The following is a 15,725-nucleotide window of genomic DNA, read 5'->3' as shown; positions in this document are numbered from 1 at the left end:
AGGGGCTCACAACACAAAACAGCCCTGGCTGAAAGCGACGAAAGTGCACCATCACTGTTCACTTGGCACAGTCCATCTGCCTTGTTTACATTTCAAGTTGCCTCTGACGATATTCTATGTGCACTGCATTTATTGTGCAATCTTTCTGTTCCCTGCCACTTTCTATTGGCCCACAAGTGCTCGAAAAGCTATCAAGAATCGATGCGTACAGCGACAGCCTCTCGTGAAATTGTGTGGAACTACGTATGACCACAACGTGCCACAGAGTTTTTGCCTACGACCACTGCCTCAGAAAAGGAAGCACTGCTCTGCGGTGGACTGCGGAAGTTAATAAGAGATTACAGTGGATCCAAAGTTAAGAGAACCATATTCCAGACCGCTTTTGCAACAGCAAGTGTTGCAAGAGCCTGCCATTCCAGGATGCTCGACTACTGGCTCGCATGGTGTCTACCAGAATCCGCATTGAGATAAAGTTGCTGCTGCTGCCAAGGGCAACGGAAAGCAAATTTTATGCAACGTCTATACACAGATGTCATGCAGATATTCCCACAGTGAAACTTGTGGCTACACTAGGCATGAAATGTGCCTTCGCATCTATAAACACAACAAATTTTTTCAGTGTCTGTAGAGCAAATTGTGGCACATTTTGTGTCTGAAGTGCAAATCGTGGCACATTATCTCCAGTTAACGTCTCAACCGTCTACCCCTGCCTGGAAGCCAGTGAAATATAATTAAGACCATTCGTTTCCGACTTTCACTGCATCCAGAATCAAAATAGGGCACATCTTGTGTTCAATGTTAAGCAGAAACTCTCTGTGTCACCTTTTGGCCAGGACCTCTGGGGCCGTGTAGTTGGGGGTGTCACAGAGGGTGTTCTTATGCTCCCCCTCGTAGTCGACCCGGGTGGAGGGTCCGAAGTCTCCCACTTTCAGCTCCATGCAGCCGTTGAGCAGGTTGCCGAGCTTCTGCACCAGGCACTGGCAGGCGAGCAGCAGCTGAAGCAGGAAACTTCGGGCTTGGTCAGGGTCACGCGGCACCGGTGCATTTCCAGCAGAGACTAGAAAACAATGCAGTGAAAAGTTTGTAGACCTAACCTAACAAAACCATGCCACGTCCACTGTAGAAGGCACCTGGTTCCCATTGAGTGCTCACAGCGACTCCTGAGAAAATAGCAAGCACACGCATGTGTTAGCCCTAAACTTCTTAGCCTTACGCATTCCCTCCTGCCTTTCCTCCTCAGAAGAAACCCAATTCTATAATAAAAAAAAAATTCTTTTTTTTTTCTCGGTTCATGTTTCCGCCAACGATTACTAAATGCACTTGTGGTTGTGTGGTACTCACACAACCCCGTTTTTATGATGCTTATTACGTGCAAACTCCATGATATGAGTACAGAAGGAAGAACAAAAACAGGACAAAGCGCGAACTGAAAACTGTTTGAAACAACTCAAAACAGTTGTCAGTATGAGCTCCATCCTGCCAGTGCCCTTCCTTTCTTCTGTGCTCGTCCCGCAAAGTGTAGCGCTTAATGAGCACTATGCACAAGCAACTAGGCCCCCTCCATCCCCCTGTTTTTAGCTTAAACAGTACAGAAATGGTAGGTCCCATAAAGAAGCTAACCAATCGGCTATCTGCAATCAGAACCTGGCCTGCAAGTTGGAGAGCAAGGCTTACATTGCTCCTGCGTAGGGTTGTTTACGTTTGGCCCTGTTGTGTTCCCTTGGCAAGCCAATTTCACAAGACACAAAGTCGTGTGTTGGCCGCAGTGTAGGCACTTACTGCGTAAACGGACGGATATACCTGGCTTGTTAGACTTAAGAGCGGATATGTGTTGGATTGCAGCTGTCTCCAAGCGATGGACTACTGCCTATGCAAACCTTAATGTGGAGGAGGGTACCGTCTTCCTGCTGGTGTGTCTTGCAGAATGTCTCCATATAGCCTGCCGACTGCCAGTGCCACTCTGCTTCGTCTCGCATCATCTCATAGCATCGTCTCGCAGGCTGACCCTGACGGCTGCATGCCCTGGCATCCACTTTACAGAGTGTTCCTGCCACTGCATAGGTTTTCACCTCATTGACAAAGTTGCAGGGCCCATGCCCCTCGAATGCTTGCTAGGTGTACCAAGGCTGTCGAGCTAGGACACGCGAAGTGACAACACAGTGGCTCAAAACTGTGCCACTTGTGCTGCAGAGTGCTTCTCCAGTAAGCTGTTGCATGTGACAATTTATCCTACTCAGCAACCGGGAACACTCAGACAACCACTTAGTGCACAGCTGCAGTGCCATGCACAAATCAGCCAACTAGCTGACAGGCTGGCATGCTGACATCAGCAGGTGGGATTACGCAGCACAGGGATAGTGTTCAGTTCCTAAGAAATCGGTGGGCTTTTGTCACTTCTGCCATTTTGACACCAGCCTCGCGCTGCAACTATCACGCTCTCATTGTACGACTGTATCATTACCTTGTTGCTGCTCTCCTGTGACAGTGACAACTGAGACGCAGTCTAAATGACAATGGGAACAAAAGTTTCTTCTTTGTTCTATATTTTGCTTGCTTGTGTTTTAATTGATATGCGCATGACATTGTAACACTTGTGCATTCAACTGTGCAGCCTTCAGAAGGCTCAATCAAGCTTTTCTATGCACTCTTGTAGGGTTCAGTCAAGTGAGGGTTCACTACATCCCTACGTGATCCAATGCCTTCACTTGACTTTTATACCACACACTGCACCTGCACCCCCTGGTACATGCACAATCTGCGAACAGGCGAGCAATCGAAGGAAGGACTCACCTTGGTGGCCATGCCGTCGCCCAGCTTCCTGAGTTGAATGACAGCAAGTGATGGGGCACCAAGTGATGCTGGGATTGTTGAAATCAAAGTGAAAAATTACTCCAGAACAAGAAGTCAAAACAAAAAGCTATGACGAAAATGCATTTCACTCTCAAAGTGCTGAGATTGGCAAATTCCATTCAGAACCATGCCTTACACTCATGCAAGTTAAAAGATCTTGCAAACTTTTAGCACATTGGAACACAGCTGTGGTGGTTCTTTAAAGATGCACTTTAATCAGTCACCCTGCATCACTGACTGCTTCTTCCAGAAAAGCTTATTTTCCTTAAGTATAAAAAAAAGCTTCAATATACTTCAAAAATCTTAGAGGTTGTCAAATATTGCTATTCACTTTAAAGCCGAAGTCGAATACCACATTATTCACTTCTAAATCCAGGCCTTCAGTTGCTCACGTGAGCCAACTTTCAGCGAACTACTGCATAGGACGTGAATGCCCTATTATGAATTTGATCTTAGTCACTAGAGCAAAATACGAAAAATACTGATTTGCACAACAGGGCTGCCAGCAAATTGCAGTTAGCGGCTTGACAAATTCTTTGACAAATTAACATTGACTTCGAGCAATTTCACGAATAAAGATGCGTCACGACGCCCAGCAACACTACTAACCAGGCACAGAGCAAAAAGCACCGGTTACGCTACAAAGCATACATCCTTTACTGGTGTTTCAATGACCACGAACACCTTCACACTAAGGGTGACAACCTGTGCAAGCTGGTTTTCATTTCATAAAATACTGATAGCTAACTTTCAAGTTTAAGAGCTCGCGTTCACAGTCTTTGGAGCGTCCAGTGTCTGCGTTCGCTTCAGCTATGGCTCTCAACGGGAACACATTTCTTTGAGGCACTAATGATAGAAGCAAATATCGGTCGCCGAACGCCAAAGTTTGCGCGACAAACCTTATAGCAAACACCGCCGCAGCCAATGAATTCGCCAAGCCAAGTACTGCTGCTACAGGGCGGAGCAAGAACGTCGCTCACATTTAGCACTAGCTAAATGTGAGATCCACACTTGGCATTACAATCAAAATGACTCATCAGCAGATGCAAACTTCGAATTTTTTCTTCACAGACATTTTGACACTACATCTATTTCACTATTTATGCAACTCCATTTATTTACATGATGGACACGAATATACACATCCATGCGTCTTAGCATGTGTGCCATGCATACGTAATTGTCGATATGCACCCTGTCAACACCACATATTGTGCATTTGCACTTACAAATACTCATGAAAACTCAAAAGTGCTCAGGAATTACTGCAGCTCAAATGGTCAAGCACACAGAACACGTCAAAGTTATGGTATGGTATAGAATATGGGGTTTAATGTCCCAAGGCAACATGGGTTATGAGGAACGCCATAGTGCAACACTACAGATTAATTTTGACCACATGAGGCTCTTTATCGAGCACTGATGTCACTCAGTACACAGGCACCTTGCTTGTCACCTCCATTGATAGGCGGCTGCCGCAACCGGGATCGAACCCATGTCCGTGGGCTCAGCAGTCAGGCACCCTCACCACTCAGCCACCGCAGCGGGGCGACAGCTGCCCACATTCAAAGTAACCAAAGGTCGAGGCCTCTGCTTTATGTCTTACAGGTTGCCTAGGTATCGTCTACTTTCACTACATCTGCAATCTAAAAATTAACAAAAGATAACTTCTCCACTCGATCTAAATTACTACAATTGCCCCATGCCCTTCTTGGTTTCCCCTGCTCTTGGTTTGCTACACACTTGAGCTTATAATTTTTGGCCAGTTTTTCAAGGTGACATACAAGTGTAACAACTGCCACAGTATGAATTGTGGATTCTAAGAGAAAAAGAATGCACAAATTTTGCAGTACTTTGAACAAAAAAATTCAGCCAATATATGTGACAGGCATACACCAATACCATTTCTACCGCAAAACCGTGAACCCATCGTACCCAGGGCCAGTAATAGAAGATCACTGGCCGCCGCGGTGGCTCAGAGGTGCTTGGCTGCTGACCCAAAAGACGTGGGTTTGATCTCGACTGCGGCGGTCGTATTTCGATAGAGGCGAAATTCTATACACCCCTACAAAAATTTTTTTTAGTCACCCCTTGTCGTGCTAATATGCAGGTACCAATTATTTCTGCAAAGTACCTCTTATCATTTCTGTAATACCGGTTACTAGGCCTTCAAGAAAATAACAAACTGAAATGTAGCAAAGAGCTGATGGTTGTCTTTTCATAGAACATTCTTCACAGCAGCTCTGCTTCCGAAAGGAACCCCTCATCCCTTGTGGACTCAACTAGTTTTCTTCCATTTTAATCAACATGAAGTCGGAGTACTCCAGCAACACTCTGACTCCTAATATGCTGCACTCCAGTGAACAAGCTTCACAACTCTCATAAAAGAATGATGAACTCAAAGGTCTGCCACAAATATGTCATGGGCTGCAACTCCTCTCTTTAATGGTGTAGAGAAACCAAATTTTTGGATGCACATTTCTCTTTAGAGTGATGCACTAGACAATGCTGTACACAGGCCACCAAGTGGATTTTAACTATGCCAGCTAAATAATTTGTAATTTTATTTTTTTCTCGTGTCCTCTGGTTTCGGTTTTCAGCAGCCAAATGACTGCTCTGAGGTCATATACGTGTTCAGGTCACATGAGGCATGCAAAAACAGATATAATCGCTGCAACTCTTAGGCAGGTTTGTGTACGAGTTGATGCAAATAACAATGAACAGAGCTGCAATAATACTGCAGTCTTTGCATGCCTCACATGACCAGAACGCATCCCTGACATCACAGACGTCATTCAGTTGTTTAAGCTAAAGCAATGCGAGAGAAAAAATGCTATTATAAATATATTGCCTCTTGTCGCAATCCGTGGAGCTGTCTAATCTTTCTAAAGTACTGCGCATCATTCTAACCGAAAGAAACAACTAAAATTTGGTTGTGCCTACTCCTTTAATACCTACTGCGCCTTGGCAATATAAAAAGCACCTAAACATATCAGCGAACCAAGCTGCCAACCTTCAAAAATGTGTCCACAATCTTTTCGCATTGTGCTTTTAACTACGTTCCCTCATACTCGTGATATACATATGTTCTGACTGTGCACGTTACAAAAACAGCAATTCAGGAACCAGCAGACCCATCCATTAAACAGCATGGCAAGTGAAGAATCAAAATTAGAATGCAGCTAGAAAGAAAAGGCACACAGCCTTTTCAGATCTTCTAAGTTGAAAACTTCAAACTTATGTGGCCAACTGTAAATGTTTCTTACTGAAATCCCACCTTACTTTAGACGTTAGCCGTAAACCATACAAAAAATTTGTCAGAATGCTTCCCTCTACAAGGAATAACCAAATATAAGTAGACAAGCCATGCTTACATTTCATGCATTTTTAAGCTCTTCACTGCATGCAGAGAAGCATGTCACATGCATGGTGTGTTGACGTTTGGTTTATGCTGGTTCTTCACTTTATATTAAAAGATCATGGCTACTCTTTCTTTTGCTTAGCGTCCATTGCCCCATAGAGCTGCCATCTATGGAGCAAGCTCATTTGCAGTTCAAGGTCACTTGCCCAGTCACTGCTGAGTCCACACAAAACAGATTTTCCCCTCAAAACTGGCAACATGCAGTAAAAGCAGGCGTGCAATTAATGTGACACCTCATACACTTCATAATGATCCACTGGCCTACATAAGGCCAAGCCAGCATGCTATTCACGTACGCGCACAAATAATATTCACTTATACAGTGCTAATGACAAAAAGAAACCATTCTAGCCACAAATGCTAGCACAAAGTTCAAGCAGCACATTACGGCATGCATGGCATCCAACGTCCCTGTACAGCATACTTTTAGTAATAAGGCTAAAACAGCGCACCTGCACAAGGATGAAGTAAGATGACACAAGACACAGCGTCTTCTCTATGCAGGTGTGCTGTTTTAGCCTAATTATGTCATACCAACTTGCCCATCAGTCTGCGTCTTTACTAACTGCAGCAGCAGAAAAAACAGCTGTGAAATTTGGAATGCATTCATGGCGTCAAGAAATTGAAGCTCAGAAAATGTAACACACAGAAAGCACAAGAGACTGATCATCCAGAGTGTTTACATTTCTCTCTCTGTTGTTTTCCTTACCAAGCAATAACCCAACATCGTTTATAAACAAACCCAAAGGCCACGCTGGCTACGCAGATGCTGAAAGCCTAAGTCAAGCCTCCCACTTCATCACAAACCACGACAGGAATTACAGAGCAAGGAAAACAAGTTTTGGCCTCGTCTGGCTTTATTCCAGTGCTGAACGTTACAAGAAATACACCAAGAACCACACGTTCTACTTAATGAGTATAAAAATACTTATCCAAATAAATAAAAGAAAAGCAGCTTTCTAAGATATTCAAAGGTTCGGTGGTGTGACCATACTACGAAATTCGCTGAACGCCTATCAGCGAAGAAAGCGGCGTAAGGATCATAGCTCGGCACGATGCGTCGCGTTGCGCGAAGTCTCTCCGTGGGGAACGCTGCGGCGTCGTGCAAAGCATCTGTGACCTACCGTGCGCTTTGCGAAACATGGGTGTCAACGCCAAGTAATCCATTACAGCTGGGCTAGTTGGTGGGTAGACACTGCAGGTATATTAAACATGCAAAACAGAAGATGTGTTGTCCTTTCACAGGCTAGCGTAGTACGTCCTGTCTGCCGTCCTTCCGTACCCTGGTGCCTTTTCTTTTTTTTTTTGCGCATAGCGTGTCGCCGGTGGGCACATATGCAGGACTCCAGGAACATAGTATGTAGCGCAACTGACAAATGGCTCACAGTACCCACCTTTTTTATGCATACGAGCTCATCCTATCAGTACGTACTACAGGTCAGAATCAGTTACGCGCAACACAAGGAAAACATAACTCTCGACACTCATCAAATGCTCCAAACACGAGATACAATACCAAAAGGTGCCGAAGAGAACTGAACTGACCTCAAATTCAGTCAACCACCGCCGATACCATACCACAGCTGGAAGGTCGCAGTGCAAGCTTACATAATAAAGACAACACTAGGGCACTGAGCCCCAATGGTCCGGATGTTAGCGCGGTCAATATCACTCGGCACTGCACTAACCTTTGATGCTTTTCACGACAGCACTTACTCCACACGTCAATGCACCGCGCGGTAAACAGCCATGGCAGCCATGTCAACAAACCGCCGCGGCGATGACAGCGATGGTCACCGTGGCAACCGTTGAATTTTTTTTTTTTGCCAGTGTAGAAATAGTGTAGCTCCGCCCACCTACACAAACGCATTTTTTTAACAAAAAGTTTACCTTGCAAACTTCACTTTTTACACTGCGATTTTTACGAGTGTAGCTAGCAGACGACAGAAAAGAGGCGGGGGTTTTGAACCACACGCGACGCCATATTTGAAATGGCAGCCGTGACCGCGACGGATCCTCGCCTCAATGGACCGCGTCGTAAATATACGTGCGGAAGACGGCAGCGAACTGCAGGCGCGGCCGTGCATCACGGAAGATGGGCAACTTATTTTTCACGAGAATAAGCTCCTTTATATTAGCGACGGTGAGTATACGAACTTTTTTTCTGCTCTAGATTGCAAACTGCCGGCGGTCTCAATTTGCAGCAAAAACAAAAGGACTATAGGAGATCAACGCATTTGATGTTTTTCCCGTTTGCGCCACGACTTGTGTGTGGTGTGTGCAGTCGGCGAGCCTATCCTCATCGCACCTGAAAACGCTGGGCTTCACGTCGAGCAGAGCGCGACGTCGGGAGTCTTGCAGGCGTCTGCTCCGGCCGTTCCAGCCGCGCCGCCACCTGAAGAGGAGCTATGGACACCTGCCAATACATCCTTAGAGAATTTTCTGGCCATATGAGACCTAGTGAGACCAAACTTTTCCAATAAACGTTCGCATATGCGCGCATAATACGCGTACATGCACGTCGATCTGGTGAAAAAGTTTATAAAGCACCCCACCGGCTCATTTCTATGCCGCGATGGACTGTAGGCACGAGCATGCATGCGAGCTGCGTATGCTGAGCAGCAGTACTCATCGGAAACAAAATTCGCGGCGTACGTGACGTCGCATGCATCACATCGAAACACTGTGTTTCGATGGCTACTGAATGCATATGCGATATCTGCTGATAAACGTATACGTCACGCAGTTTTTGTATTATATGCTTAAAATTTGTCTTCATCGGTTATCGATGACAATAGATGTCAGTAACACCACCTTTGAATTGAAATTTGATGTTAATTTTTGAAAATAATAATCGTTTTTTGTTTGCTTTTAGTAATTATGTTGACGAAATTACTGTATCTGTGCACAAATTTAACGCATTTTTTTTACTCCCACTGGTTGCTTCAGAACACATAATGGGATGCAAATCGTACTGATGTAGCGTTTCTTTTTTTTTTTCACTACTCTCACACGTACAGCAACCTCAACTGCTAGGCTTCTTAGCTAGGCGGAGAGGCCAACTTTTCGTAGCAAGCTGAGCATATGCGCGCGGGCGGCACACGGGAGCAAGCGTGGCTACAAACATAAAGGGACGCGTCATTGAGAAAGGGAAAGTAATAAGAGCAAAGATTGAAGAGGACATTGCCAAAGGAGGACATTATAGCCACGTTAATGCAGCCTAAAAAGGTAATATTGGTGTGATGTTCCAGCAGCAATTTCTGCTTCTAAGGTGTTTTCGTGAGCTCTCTATATGTATACAGATACGGTAATTACATGGCGCCCCGTTCATATATGCAGGCCTGAACATTGTGATGGCACCAGGGTCTTCCACACAAAAAAGGCAGTATGTGGGAGGATGTGTCACTCAAGCACTGTCACTGCTCTCCAGGCTGAAAACAAGTGGAAGACCCTGCAGCGGGCGTACAGGAGGACCAAGGGCCACAATGACAAGTCTGGAAGGGGAAGACGGACATGTAGCTACGAGCAGTAGGTGTAAAGCATGCGCACGCCTGATAGAGGGCCTGGAGTCTTCATAGCATGTGTATTTTTATGCAGTGAACTGGAGGGAATCCTTGAAAAACAGCACAGTGTGCGACCACTTTTCTTGGCAGGGCCTGGCCACACGCAGTCAAGCATGGGGTAAGTATCTTTGAGTTCATGATCAAAGCATGGTTCGAACAGAAAGTATATATAAATGCGCTATTGCATATTGTTGTACCATTGAACAGTTATAGATATATGAAACTTGTATAAATTGCCTGTTTGTAGTATCTGTAAATTAGTCGTGGATGTGGTTCTAGCTGATACGTAGGTTTCATCTCAGACATCACCTTTATGTCAGACACTCCACTGGTATCAGTTCATTCTCCATTAATTCAAACAAGAGCACGCTCTTGGCTACATTGTGTATATGTGCTTTGTAAGGCACATATGCCTTAAGGTCTAATGTCTAAGTTAAAGCTGGGAGTCGTGGAAGCATGATTTTTACTTACCCTTTAAACAATATATGTATGAACCTTACACCTCACCTTGCTTGGTTACATATTTGGTGAACCTTATAATGCGTGTAATGGTTGATGTGCACCAAAAGTTGAGGTGAAAGCCTTTTATTAGATAAGGACGGTGCATGGCCATGAGGCGGCTCCAAAAGTTTATTATATAATTGCATTAGCCAGGAACAAAAGTTTATGCAATTGGAACATTGTGTCGCAGCATTGAAAGGAACTACTTTCTGTGGCACCATCAGGTCTCATTTAGGATGTGCGCTTCTTATATATGTCTGCGATAGAAATGAACAAAAAGGAATAGTGACACTTAAGTTAGAATATGATTCATTAACGAATGAATGAAACATTAAACAGACTGCAAATAAAATTCCTAGGGAAATATATTGCAACTGCGAGATGTAGTGAAATGGTGCTGCAAAGTTAAACTCAAAATGCCTCTTGTTGTGCATGCATAACTGATTACTGCAGGCATTTATGAAGTTTCTAGTGATATACAGCATTTACCATGAGACACCAACTTGACCAATCCAGATTAATATGCAGACCTGACAGACTTTGATGAAGCTTGGGTACCAGTCACATCTGGAAAAAGGGGATTTCCAGCTGAATGCCAAGCTGGAGTGACATCCTCCAGCAGGAAATGGAAGGTAATTAATCCCACTGGTGTAGCTCCAGCTGAAGCCAACTAGAAATGTAAATTTTTCAACTGAACATGATTTTCAGTCCAATATTCCAGCTCAAAACAGATGTCATTCCAGCCAAAATTCAGTTTCCACCTGGAAATGCACGGTTTCCAGCTCAAAAGATGCAACTGCCAGTTTAGTAACCCAGCAGGAAATGCGAGTCTTTTTCACCATTGCGGCCATATGAAATGTTATGTGAAGGAAGTAACTAATTCCTTGTTTCTGCTTTTCAGTCTGACAGAGGACGCACAAGAAGGGACGAGTGGGTGTGAAGAAACCGTTGCAGAAGCCCCACCAAAGAAAATGAAAGCCCGGAAAGACAGAGCAGAAAAGTTGTGTGACATATTCGAAAAAGCCCTAAAAAGCGCTAACATATCATTTGTATTTGTCACTTTTTTATTGCAGCAATGAAGTCTGAGCTAACATATCATTTGTATTTGTCACTTTTTTATTGCAGCAATGAAGTCTGATTTTTTTTGCTAGGGCTTCCTCGAATGTGTCACACAGCTTTATGCATATTTCTTGTTTCACTCATTACCTTGTCAATATTTATATTAGGACACTGCATGTTTTTGTAGTAATTTATTTCACCAGAAATTAAGCGTGCACTTCAATCCTATATGAGCCGTGTAAATAGATATATAATTTAAGAAAACAGCATGTTTTCTCAGTGATACAAACCATGTGGCCCCCCTATATGGACTGGCTAACACTGGTTCATTCCCAAGTCGTCGTCTCACATACATACTTAATCTTCACACATACATGCCACATACACACATTCCACAATGGATATTGGTAGTTTCTTATCCTATCCACGTGCAGTGCAGCTGACGTGACAGAAGGAAGGGTACCACAGCCTTTTCAATGAGGTAAATATTTGTATACATAATGTCAGTACTGTGATGCTTTTCCTGGCATTAATGGAGCATTGTGACCACACTAGGCAAGCATTCTCTTTATGATAAAGTTCTGCAATTGCCTGACCTATTGTATTTTTAGTCAAGCAAAACACAGACTACTCTGAAAAAAATTACTCTAATGCACGTTGAAGGAAAGGCAGCTAGGCAAACTTACATTTGATAAACCAAGGTAAACAAGCTATAACCCAAAGCTCTCTCTACAGTACACAGAAGCAGCACATGGTTCAGAGAGGTGCATTCACTAGTTTGGCCTAATTACAGCGTCAGTATGAATACGGTATTAAAGAAACTTGCTTATAAGACTTACATGGAAAACCGATTCCTCTTCAAGGCTGCTATGTTGTGAGGAGTCCTCAGCAAACGAGTGAAATAAGGACTCTTGCATGCATCATCTTGTATGCAAGCCTTGCAAACAAAATATACACAGAAAATGTGGTTTGTTTCATGGGGTTTTGTAAGGGACATCAAAAACCTCACTTCCACTTGTATGTTGTACTACAGGCATCACTAAACACAAAGAAAAGAACACGAAGAACACATATAATATTATATACAGCGGAAAAAGAAACATGCATCCTTCATGCATGGTTTGGCAGCATTATAAATGGAATACATGTAATTGCACATATTAATTTTACAGTGAATCAGCATACATCCTTCACACACATATTATCATGAGCATGAACAAATGGTTCAAAATGTGTACATATATACATAGCACCCTTCACATGGGATTTGTCAGCATTTCAAAAGCAGTCTGCAAACACATTTTATGTGCGTCAAGTAGGTTAAAAACAGAGTCATGATAAGAGGTGCTCCTTCAGAACTTTCCCGCCGTGGTGGCTCAATGGTTATGGCGCTCGGCTGCAGACCTGAAAGACATGGGTTCGATCCCGGCCACGGCGGCCAAATTTCGATGAAGGCGAATTTCTAAAGGCCCATGTACTGTGTGATGTCAGTGCATGTTAAAGAACCCCAGGTGGTCGAAATTTCTGGAGCCCTTCACTGCGGCGTCCCTCATAGCCTGAGTTGTTCTGGGATGTTAAACCCCAATAAACCAAACCAAACCTTCACAACTTTCCCAGAAAGAAAAAAAAACACACATTTCAGAATTGCGCACTGCAAAAGTACATTTAAACAGACTGAGCAATAAATATAATTAGGAAAAGGAACACATATTCAAGATAGGCTCAACTTCGAAAATACTTCAGCTGGCCTACCAAAACGCCAAGAACACAACAGTTAGGAATGCAGTGACTACAGCATCCTCGCAGTGCAGTCTCTGTCATCATTCTGTGCCATGACTCCCAGACCTGGTGCTGCCATCTCAGCATCATAGTAGCGTATGCACAAGTTGTACAGAACACAAGCTCCAATGATGATGAGGACGACCTGCTTGATGGAGGTGGCATTTACGTAGTTCTCGTAGTGCTCTGTAAGCTGTGCGTCCGGTTGTAGTTCTGGTATCCAGCCAACCCTTTTGCAGAGCTCTAGTAGGGTTTGAGTAGCCAGGGCAGCAACGGGTATGCCGAATCTCCAAGCAAGTATCCGCCTTCAAAGACATATAAGACCTGTTAAGTGAATGTATATCTCAATTTAGCAAGAAAATTAAGGCTTGCTTTGCATAAATTAAGTGACAAAATTTCTGCAACTGTACCACATATAAATCAATTGAGCCATTAATGCAATGCATGCACGTTTCTCCAAAATGATATCCTCACTGATTTCTTTGCACTATGTTCACTATTACACGGACTATGTTTCTTTTCTTTTTTTTTTTGGCGCATAAAGAATTATTCATTCGTACCTCGGCACTTGTCGTCTGCATCCTCGTAAAAAAAAACTGTTTCTCAGGACCCGGGCATCGTGAACGGATCCTGGATACCCGGAGAACACATCAATGAACTCCTTTCTCTCACTGCAAATTCCTTGCAAAATCACCGAATGGTACTTTCAGTGGTTGTAGTACGACTGCTCCAATTGCGATGGCCTTGGGATTCCCACGTGGCATCCGTCAGTGCATCCAATCACTTTTGGCAGTCCTCCCATCTCTTTTTTTGTTGCTCATTTCCTCGAATCGTTGGTGGGTACGCTTGCGCTCCTCTTCGTTTGGCCAGCGGATAACTTGTTTCGATATGCTGAACAAGAAGCCGTGGACCTGATTCAAACTGTCCTGCACGGACTGTCAAGGGTCACACTGAGGGCTAGAAAAATGCACGACTGCATAAACGGTCACGAGACTTTGGCCTTATGTGCTATGATTTTTCAACCGGGGAAAATGAAATGAGAAGCTTCCGGCGCGTGCGCCCTAGCTTGCACCGTGCGAGAGTGCTTATCAAGAGGAAACACGAAGAGCCAATGCAACACGCCCGTATGCTTGCCCTCGAACTGGCGTGGATATCTATAGGGAAATATGTCTAAAGATGATATGATATCTTTAACATGTTTTACTTTTGTCGAGATGCGCATTCAACACGTAGCAGCCGAAAATACAGGATTACCGCGTCTTTCTGCCAGCTGTCTTTTTCCTTACACCTCTTGATTTTCACCCCATGCAACGTTTCCTGAAATGCTCCTTCTAATTTTTTACCTTTCTTTAGCAAATAGCGACTAAATTGTTCTTCTCACATGACCATATTAAGGCAACTGATTGCCGTTCGGCGTTGGAATTCTTATAAAGCTTCAGTTGTGACCAAACACAAAGACTTGAAAAGTGGTCGCAAAGAACTTTTAGCGCACCCTTACAGTAATACACAGAAGATAAAAACGAATCCAGACAGTGTACTTTTTGCAAGCATATTCTGAACAGTGTAAAAATTGATGTTTGTAAACACGCCATGCAAGTAGACTCGCCCTTTTGGTGAAGTTTACGGTTCTGCAACGAGAGATTCAGTGTGTGTGTGCGTCCAACTCGGGAAACACCGGCTGCGCTGTGTTCCTTGTTCGTTTGACGCGCATCACAAGGTTTCTATACTTTGTATTGTCACTTGGAGCTGGTCGCTAGCTCGTTGCACCCCCAAGCAGAAAGAAAAGCTGCTACCAACCAGCATATGCTTGGATACGAAAGTTAGAAGGCAAAAAAATAGTATAGTAATAATTCAGAAATGCTGCATTTGTTTCTCGTGCAGGGCCTACCCTCCTCTCCCTTATCTAGGCATCAAGGATTTCGCAGTTGACTCAAATTATTATAGCGACACATAGCTAAGCAAACAAACTTTCTTTGTACAGCAGCCCTCTACGACGCATGGGTTCCGCCCCCCCCCCCCCCCCCCCCCCCGATCCCCGATTCCCTTATCTCTTTCCCAATTTTAAGAAAACCCAAATGCAGACAAAAGGAAAAAAATTTAAAATGACACATGTGGCCCGACTCCCAAGGTCTCAGCAGCTTGCCCGCCGACCTTACACCATGCGCCACGCTTCCACGTGTTTCTGCCGCCAGAGACAACCTTGAAGGCCATTTCACTGGGCTCAAGCCTTTGATCCTTTGAAGTTAGTCGCAGAAATAGCTGAATGCAGGATTTATTTACTGCTTTCTCCCTTCTTCAATATCGTAAGCACTGATCGTTCTTATCCCGCCTAAAAAGCGCAATTTCAGTAAGGTTATGTGTGGGATCTACTCTTGTCTGGAATTGCAGTAATATAACCTGTACGATCTTCGAAATCAGACTTCAGAAATGACATGGCAACATAAAAAAAAAGTCTTCCATAGGATCTTTACAAAACCTCGCGGAGCAGAGAGTTCTTCGAATAGGCAAAGAAAACGGCAATTCACGGCTCCATCTGCAATTTTTGAGCCTTT

At 44.0% G+C, this 15,725-nt stretch overlaps 1 protein-coding gene and 1 long non-coding RNA gene across 2 annotated transcripts in view; one reads left to right on the top strand and one right to left on the bottom strand.

Moving 5' to 3' along the window:
- Positions 1-8,013, bottom strand: part of LOC149356375 (uncharacterized) — a 41,698-nt gene extending 33,685 nt beyond the window's left edge. Inside the window, exons 1-3 of the mRNA XM_089584175.1 lie at positions 7,988-8,013; positions 2,791-2,858; positions 823-1,058 (exon numbers count right to left, since the gene is read on the bottom strand). Coding sequence (XP_089440301.1) covers positions 823-1,058; positions 2,791-2,802 — 248 coding nt within the window. The 5' untranslated portion in view covers positions 2,803-2,858; positions 7,988-8,013. The remainder of the gene's footprint in view (positions 1-822; positions 1,059-2,790; positions 2,859-7,987) is intronic.
- On the top strand, positions 7,499-9,080 carry LOC149356374 (uncharacterized). The gene is made up of 2 exons (XR_016291639.1): positions 7,499-8,414; positions 8,556-9,080. It is a non-coding gene; the product is annotated as an uncharacterized LOC149356374 (long non-coding RNA).
- Positions 9,081-15,725: the final 6,645 nt, after the last annotated feature.

The sequence above is a fragment of the Amblyomma mixtum genome, chromosome 3 (assembly GCF_055824585.1).
Source record: "Amblyomma mixtum isolate Tamu chromosome 3, ASM5582458v1, whole genome shotgun sequence".
NCBI lineage: Eukaryota > Metazoa > Arthropoda > Arachnida > Ixodida > Ixodidae > Amblyomma > Amblyomma mixtum.
Note: the sequence above shows the minus strand (reverse complement) of the source record. Positions and strands in the feature narration are given on the sequence as shown.